The sequence below is a fragment of the Haemorhous mexicanus genome, chromosome 16 (assembly GCF_027477595.1).
Source record: "Haemorhous mexicanus isolate bHaeMex1 chromosome 16, bHaeMex1.pri, whole genome shotgun sequence".
NCBI classification, from domain to species: domain Eukaryota; kingdom Metazoa; phylum Chordata; class Aves; order Passeriformes; family Fringillidae; genus Haemorhous; species Haemorhous mexicanus.
Genome location: NC_082356.1, coordinates 10,113,013 through 10,121,495, shown reverse-complemented (window position 1 = coordinate 10,121,495; position 8,483 = coordinate 10,113,013). Strand labels below are relative to the sequence as shown.

The window sequence follows — 8,483 nt, the reverse complement described above, 5'->3', positions numbered from 1 at the left end:
GTGAATTTTGGGGAAAACTGGGGGGAGTCTGAGGGTCCTGGGGAGGTTTTGCGGGTCTTGGGGAGTGTTTTTGGGTCTGGAGTGGTCCTGGGCCAACCTTGGGGGACTGTGGGGGACCTGGAGGAGATTTGGGGGTCCCGGGGGGGTCCCAGGCCCACCCTGAACCGGGGTCTGGGGGTTTCAGGGGGAGGGGCCACAGCAGGGGTTCCCCCTTCAGGTTTTTGGGGGGTCTCCCATGGTGCCCCCTCCCCAAAAAGCTCCGAGGGCCCCCTGAAGTGGCTCCTGTTCCACCGGCCGGTGCTCCCTGATCCAGGACGGCCCCAGTGAGTCTGGGGGGATTTTGGGGGCTTTTTTGGGGGATTTTAGGAGGGGTTTTGGGGATTTGGTGGGGGTTTTTGGGGAGAATTACTGGGTTTTGGGGGAGGTGTTACATGATTTGGGGGGGTTTTGTGGATTTGTGGGGTTTTGGATTTTGGGGGATTTTATTGTAGTTGTGGAGGGTTTCTTGGGGGGGATTTATTGAAATTTTCAAGAGTGTTTTTAAATTTTGGTGGGTTCCACTGGTATTTTGTGGGATTTGCGGGTGTTCAGAGGGTTTTTTGGGGATTTTTTGGGGATTTTGGAGGTTTTTAGTGGAATTTTGGGGGGGCTTTGCAGGTATTCCCGGATGTGGGGAAGGGCTGAGAGGCACCAAAATCTCCTTAAAATCCCCAAAAGTCCCTATAAAACCCACAACATCCCAATTAACTCTCACAAAGTCCTGTTAGAACACCCTAGAATCCCGATAAACGCCCACAAAATCCATTGAAATTTCAACAAATCCCCAAAATCCTCATTAAACCCCACAAATCCCTTCAAAAATGTCCGCAAAACCATAAAAAGTCCCACAAAATCCACCCCGAGACCCAAAGAAATCTTGGCAACACCCAAAAAACCCCACAAAATCCTCCCAAAATCCTAACAAAAAAGGCTGATAGAATCCCCCAAAATCCAAACCCACCAAAATCCACAAACCCCCCGAAATCCCCAACACCCCCCAAACTCAGTAATTCTCTCCAAAAACCCCAATAATTGCCCTAAACTCCCAACAGACTCCCCCAGCCCACTGGTATGAACCAGCTGTGCTCCATATGGCTCCAGTTGCTCTCTTTCACCCTCACTTTTGTTCCAGTCACTCCCAGTATCTCCCAGTGTTCCCCAGTTCCCTCCAGCATGTTCCCAGTCACTCCCAGTATCCCCAGTATGATCCCATTTGCTCCCAGGCACTCCCAGTCACCCTCAGTTTAGTGGGACTCACTGCCAGTATGATCCCAGTTCATCCCAGAATAAGCCCAGCAGTTTCCAATGGCCCCCAGCATGCTCCCAGTCACTCCCAGTCACTCCCAGTTGCTCCTAGCATGATCTCAGTTCCTCACAGCTGCTCCCAGTCACCCTCAGCACCATCCCAGTTATTCCCAGTACATCCCATTTGCACCAACATGGGCTCATTTGCTCCCCATAGGCTCCTGCTCACTCCCAGTGTGATCCCAGTCTCCATCAGTGTGATCACAGTCTGCCCTGGCAGTCTGATCCCAGTATTATATCAGTACAAACCCAGCACAGTCCCAGTCACTCCCAGCATGATCCCAGTATGATATCAGTACAAACCCAATACAGTCCCAGTCACTCCCAGCATGATCCCAGTATAATGTCAGCACAAACCCAATACAGTCTCAGTATGATCCTACTATGATCCCAGTACGATGTCAGTACAAACCCAGTACAGTCCCAGTCACTCCCAGTATGATGTCCATACAAACCCAGGACAGTCCCAGTCACTCCCAGTACGATCCCAGTATGATGTCTGTACAAACCCAGTACAGTCCCAGTCACTCCCAGTACGATCCCAGTATGATGTCAGCACAAACCCAGTACAGTCCCAGTCACTCCCAGTACGATCCCAGTATGATGTCCATACAAACCCAGTACAGCCCCAGTACAATCCCAGTACGATCCCAGTATGATGTCCATACAAACCCAGTACAGTCCCAGTCACTCCCAGTACGATCCCAGTATGATGTCTGTACAAACCCAGTACAGTCCCAGTCACTCCCAGTCACTCCCAGTATGATGTCCATACAAACCCAGTACAGCCCCAGTCACTCCCAGTACCATCCCAGTCCAGCCCAGTCCCTGGCAGTGCTGCCACTGCTGGGATCCCCCAGCCCTGTGTGCGTTCCCCCCTCCCGGAGGTGCTGAGAGGAGCCCCAAGGGCTGGCAGTGCCCAGGCAGGGTCCCCAGCAAGGCCCAGTTTGGATGTGCAGCCCCCAGTTTTCCCAGTTTGCCTCTCCTTTGGCCCGGGCCGGGTTCCCCCCGCCCGCAGCGGCTGGGAGCAGCCGAGAGCCCCGCGCTGCCCATCCCGACCTGTCCCGGCTCCATCCCCGCTCCTGCTGCGGGAACGGGGCACCGAGGGTGTCGCTGCTGCTGGGGGAGGAGGAGGAGGGAGGGAAGGGGAGGGATGGAGGGGGTGAAGGAGGTGGGGTTAGGGAGGGGGAGGGGGGGGGAGATGGAAGAGGAGGGATGAAGGCGGAGAGAGAGCAGTGATAGAAGCAGGGAAAGGAGGTGGGGTTAGGGAGGGCGAGGAGTAGGGATAGAAGGGGAGGGATGGAAGAGGAGAAGGAGGTGGAGATAAGAGAGCTGAGGAGGACAAGGAGCGGGGATGGAAGGGGAGGAGCGGGAGGAAGAGGAGGGACAAAGGCGGATCCAGGCTGAGCAGACAGAACCACGTGCTCGAGCCCTACCTGAATTCGCAGCCCCCACCTGTGGGATCATCGCCCCCCCCCCCATCGCGCAGGTGAGCGGGGAGGGGGAGCTCGGCCCAGATATCCCGGGGGGGATCCCTGGGTTGGGTTTTTTGGGGGGATGTTTGGAGAATGAAGAAGTCCAAGGCTTAGTGGAAAAGGCCCCTTGGGGGGACATCGGGGGGTGCCGGTGGTGGCTGCCAGCAGAGGCAGCCTGGAGGAGCAGAGCCCTGTGTCCCCCAGGAGCCCAAAGTGGGGAGCCCAGAGAGGGGGGAGCGCCGCCATTGGCGGGACCCTCAAGAGCTGGAGAGGGGCAGGGGGGACTCCTTGGAGCCCCTGCAGCCCAGAGCAGAGAGTGAGGGGAGAAGGGACCTGGGAGCCCAAACAGCCCCGGCATCCCAAAATAGTGAGAGCGAAGAGGGGGGAGCTTTAGGGATTGCTGGGACTGCCAGCAGCCTGGGGAGGGCAGGCACCGAGGAGAAGGGGGACCCCCAATCCAAGTGTGACCCCCAGCAGCTGGGACAGGGGGGAACCCCGAACACCAGAGGGACCAGGGACAGGGAACTCTTTGGAGGCTTTTTCAGGGCTAAATTTTGGTGTTTGGGAGGTTTTTATGGAGCCCAGGTGGCCTGTGACTTATAGAGATGGACTTGGGCAGAGGGACCTTCAAAATCCACGTGGTCATCCATTGTTTTACCCAAACCAGGATTTCCCATTGCCAGCCCCTGGGAGGCAGTGAGGAAGAGGAAGGTGCCCCAGGACACTGAGGCAGGTGAGGAGGAAGTCAGTGCCCCTTTCCCCCTCTGTCCTGCTCCATCTCCCAGCCCAGCACGGCCCCCGGCTGCAGGACAGCCCTGGGGGGATCTCCTTCCCCTTGCCTGTGCCACGGAGGCAAATCCCATCCTGTTTTTATCCCTCTTCCTCCAGAGCAGGAGCTGAGCATGGAGAGCAGGGAGGACAAATCCCAGGGGCAGAACCAGGCAGCAGAGGCCGTTTTGAGCGGCTCCACGGCGCAGGAACCCAACGGGGAGGAAAAGCCCCGGAGATCCTGCACGAGGAGGGGCTGCAAACGCAGATGGCGGGGATCTGAGGGGGAAAGAGCCAGCCTGGGCCGGGAAGGCGGCCGGAGATGGAGCCAGAGCTCGGAGCTGGTGCTGCATGAGCAGCTCCATGATGGGGAGAAGCCCCACACGTGTGGGGAGTGTGGGAAGAGCTTCAGGTGGAGCTCCCACCTGATCATGCACCAGAGGACCCACACTGGGGAACGGCCCTACGAGTGTGATCAGTGCAGGAAGAGGTTTCAGACCAGCTCCTATCTCCACCAGCACCAGCACACTCACACAGAGGAGAGGCCCTTCCGCTGCCCCGACTGCGGGCAGGGCTTCAGGCGAAATGCCCATCTTGTCATGCACCGACGCATCCACACTGGGGAGAGGCCCCACGAGTGTGGGGAATGTGGGAAGAGCTTCAGCCGGAGCTCCAACCTGATCAGTCACCGGAGAACCCACACTGGGGAGAGGCCCCACGAGTGTGGGGAGTGTGGGAAGAGCTTCAGCCAGCATTCCAACCTGCTTGTCCACCAAAAGATCCACACTGGGGAGAGGCCCTACGAGTGTTCTAAGTGTGGGAAGAGGTTTCAGAGCAACTCCCATCTCCTCCTGCACTGTCAGATTCACAGAGAGGAGAGGCCCTTCCAGTGCCCTGACTGCGGGAAGGGATTCAAGCGCAACTCCACCCTCATCACCCACCGGCGCATCCACACTGGGGAGAGGCCCTACGAGTGTCCCCAGTGTGGGAAGAGCTTCTCACACAGCTCTAACCTGACCCGACACCAACGGAGGCACCGGTAAGGGAAGCCCTGCGAGTGCCCCGAGTGCAGGAAGAGCTTCATGTGCTGCTCCAGCTCCATCCCCCACTGGAGGAGCCACATTGGGCAGAGCCCTGGTCACCCACATTCCTGTGATCCATGTTGGGAACACACCTGGCTGCTTCTCCTTTTGGTCTGGCAATGATTTTCTTGTGCCTCATCTTCATCCCTTAAAAACACCATAAACATGGTTAAATAAATGAAATTGATCAAAGATATCTAAAGTCCCACCATTTCTCAGATGTTTGAGGAGGAATTTAGGATTTGGGGACACATTCTGTGTGGAGTGCACCTGTTGCTAAAAGGCAGGAATTTGATCTAACCCTTCTTGTGTTGCTAACAACTCCTCCCCTGGCCCAAACCCAAACTCCACCCCTGGCGTACCCTATAAAAACCCCAGGCCCTGCCTTTGCCCTGTTTTTTGGGGTCAGAAATGGATTCTGGAGATCTCTGAAACCAAGACCTGTCTCGTTTGTTCCCGGCACCGGCAGCTGCAGCCTCCCTGGGCACCATGAACTCTGGAGAATGGGGGCAGCCAGTGAGGACATGTCCTGGATTGCAAGATAAGTGTGTGTTGTGTTTGCCATCTGTCAGAGGTGGGGCAGTTATCTTCTGTGCATTGGGCAGTTTATCTCTTCCACAAGCATTCCTCCCTCCAGGAGAGATCTGCTGTTAATGGGCCATTAATTTACAGGAGAGTGAACGTGTTTTTCACAGGCAGCTTCACAGAAACTGGAAAACGTGGGGGTTCCCAGGAGGGGGCACCGCTGATCCAGAGCATCGAGGTGCTGCCTGCAATCGTCCATAACCACCCCTAAGGAGCCTTCAGGGCTTCACCCTCCATGAGCTGCAGCAGTCCTGTTGGGAAAGGTGACAAGAGCCCGTGGAATGGTCCTTGTTGCAGGCAGATTAGCCACTTGCAGCTCTTCAAAACTCCCTCCTTTAAAAAAACAAAAAAACTGAAATCGTTCCTAAATGTGAAAACCACATTCACTCTCCTGTGAAAATGTAAAAAGTTTAATAAAGGACAGTGGGAGACCAGGACCATGGAGCAAAGGTTATTATGGCTGGGTGCATCTTGGCACTCAGCCAGGAGCACCCTGTTCCCTTTGGGGATCCCCCTGAAATACCTTTTCCCTTACACCAGCCTGTTGAATATTCATAGACCCTCATGCATATCCATAAACTACTTCACATATTCCAGGAACTGTTCTACCTGGCCCCTCCTTGGGTCTGCCTTTTCAGAGCATGTGTGTTTCTTGGCTGTGGTTTTGGCTCCTTCTCTTTATCACCTCCAGGTTTTTGGGCCTTGGTCCACTCTGCCTTCAGACAGGGAGTGCTGATAGTTGGCAGATCTGTGCAGGTGTCCTCATCCTGTGTGCACTGGATGTTATCCCATCCCAGCAGGAATTTTAACACAAGCAGCTATTTCATGAAGCTTAATTAACAACAGGAATAAAACCTATATATTTATATCAAAGTTGCTTTAACATCACACATATAAAATCCATTTTAATATCTGTGAAAAACCAATATTATAATATGTTTTTATAACATTGCCCATATCTTTCCTTACCCTTTTGTTCCCAAGTGTGCAGCAAGGAGTGAAAACTGCCAGCATGGCACAGGGTTGCTGCCATCTCTCCGTCACCCCGTGTCCCTCTCCCTTAAGAGCCTGAATGAGAGATGAGGGACTCCAGGCAGCTCTCCAAAATGCAGTTTATTGTATCCAGGATGTTACAGCAGTCCAGGGTCTGGTGACAGAGTCTGTGCCTCCAGCTGCAGGCAGGCCTGGAGATCCTTTAGCTTTGGTTACAGTGCATTATATACTCTGCTTTGCTGAGCATCTTAACACAGAAGAAACAATCTATACCTTTACTTTTACCTATAGCCTATCATAACTCCTGTAATTACCATATTCATGTCACTATTCTCCAATCACTAAAAGTTAGTACGTTAGTTTAAGCTAGAAGTTGTTTTTCAGTTTTCTTGCAGTGAAAAATTCTGAGACCTTTTTTCTACTTGCAACTTTGCTGACTTGTTTACCTGTGGAATCTTTTTGGTTGGTGAAAACATCTTGTTTGAGGTGGGTTTATCCTTTGCTCTAAGCCATAAAAACCTCATGTAAGTAGCACAGCCTTTGCCTTAGTTACCCAGTAAGACTGGCTCAACAATTCTTCTATGTCAAAACTTGGTTCCATCTCTATTCCTTTTTCAGATTCTACATTCAAAAATCTTTCTGTCATGCACACATATCTGTTAAAGTTTCTTGTCAAACTTTCATCCTTCCCAACACTCTGTTCCACCCTGTCCCTCTTTTCCTGAGGGCAGAACAAGGGACAGAATCCATCCAGAGGTGACACGGGAGCGCTGCTGCCCTCTCTCCGTCCTGTGTCCTCCTTTCCCCCCCATCTTTCCATGTCCCCCCTTCCCTGCCTGTCACCGCTGAGTCAGAAATGACACGGATAAATGAGTGACACACTCCATGCATCTTCAGAAGGCCAATAATCATCTTTATTAGGAGACGCATTTTTTTGTACTTGGTCCTGATACAGGTGGACCTGATTGGTTATTTTACATTTCACATGATTGGCTAGTTAAGAAAACTCCTTGGGGTAAACAATCCATGAGGAAAACAATTGTCACAAACACCACCTGCGAGGTTGTTCAGGATTCTTCATCTCCAGCTCCCTAATGCTTCCCAGACGGATCCATGGGAAATCTTACCTGGATTGTGTATCCACACCTACCCGGGAAGGTGACGGCCGCGCCGTCCCGGGCCCTCCCTCTAGAAATGGCGCTTACCACGCTGTTTAAGGTTCCCCTTTTTCCTGCCCAAGTCTTTCTTTTCCCATCCCCAACCTCCCCTTCCCCCCTGCTGTTGGAACCCAGGGCACAGGGAATGTCTCCCTGCCTGTCCTGAGAAGTCCTGATCCCCAGGAGAACACTGCTTTTAACTTTTGTCCATGGAGAAAGCTTCCAGGACTTTGGGAAGAATTGGGATCAGTGAGTGTGTGAAAGAGAGAGTAGTGTAGTTTATCACAGGGTGAAAAACTGAGAGCTTTGGGTGTTTAGTCTGAGGGTGGATAGAAGACAAGATGGAGGATTTTGGGCGTTGCCTGATCTCCTTCTTGTTCTTCATCTCCTCCATTTTCTGCTGTGTTGGAAGCACAGGGTGATTGGTTGGAAAGAGCTGCAATGCAGATGCTGAGTGGCAGACAAAGAATTAGTTACTGGTAGAAAGGTAGAAATAAAATGTGTTCTAAGAGTTAATTGGACAAAATTATTTTAAAAGACCTTGAACCTGTGTGTCCTGTGGCTTTTGGTGCCTTCTCTTTGTACACTAAGTCTGGTGTGCAGACAGCGTGCTGAAATTTTGGTAAGAGAAAAATAAACAACAGCCTGAAGACTGAAAAAAGCAAAGGTCCCGTTTGTTTCTCAATCCTGGCACAGAACTTTTTAGGGGTGTCCCCATCAGGGGATCCTCGGGGATGGTTCACACCTCCATCCCTCCCTTCCTCCCTCCCTCCCTCCCTCCCTCCCTTCCTGTCCCGCTGCTCAGCCCTGCTCAAAGCCCTGCACCCTCGCTACTTCACAAAAGGACCCAAAATTAACCAAAATCCACCCAAAATTACCTCAGACCCCATCCTGAGGGGCTCTGGGGGAAATTTGAGGGGCGTTTTGAGGGATTTGAGCAAACTTTGGCTGGGTTTGAATCCTTCACCCGCTTGGGCATCCACAAGGTACTAAAACCACCCAAAATTTCCTCCAAATTAACCCAAAATCCACCAAAAATCGATCCAACAACCAGGCAGCTGGGGGGAAATTTTTGGGAT

The 8,483-nt window shown here is 52.7% G+C and overlaps 1 protein-coding gene across 1 annotated transcript; it reads left to right on the top strand.

Annotated features, from left to right (window-relative positions):
* Positions 1 to 3,721: 3,721 nt before the first annotated feature.
* On the top strand, positions 3,722 to 4,865 carry LOC132334643 (zinc finger protein 239-like). Its single transcript, XM_059860740.1, has one exon. The coding sequence runs from the start codon at positions 3,722 to 3,724 to the stop codon at positions 4,628 to 4,630; it is 909 nt and encodes a 302-aa protein (XP_059716723.1). The 3' UTR covers positions 4,631 to 4,865.
* Positions 4,866 to 8,483: the final 3,618 nt, after the last annotated feature.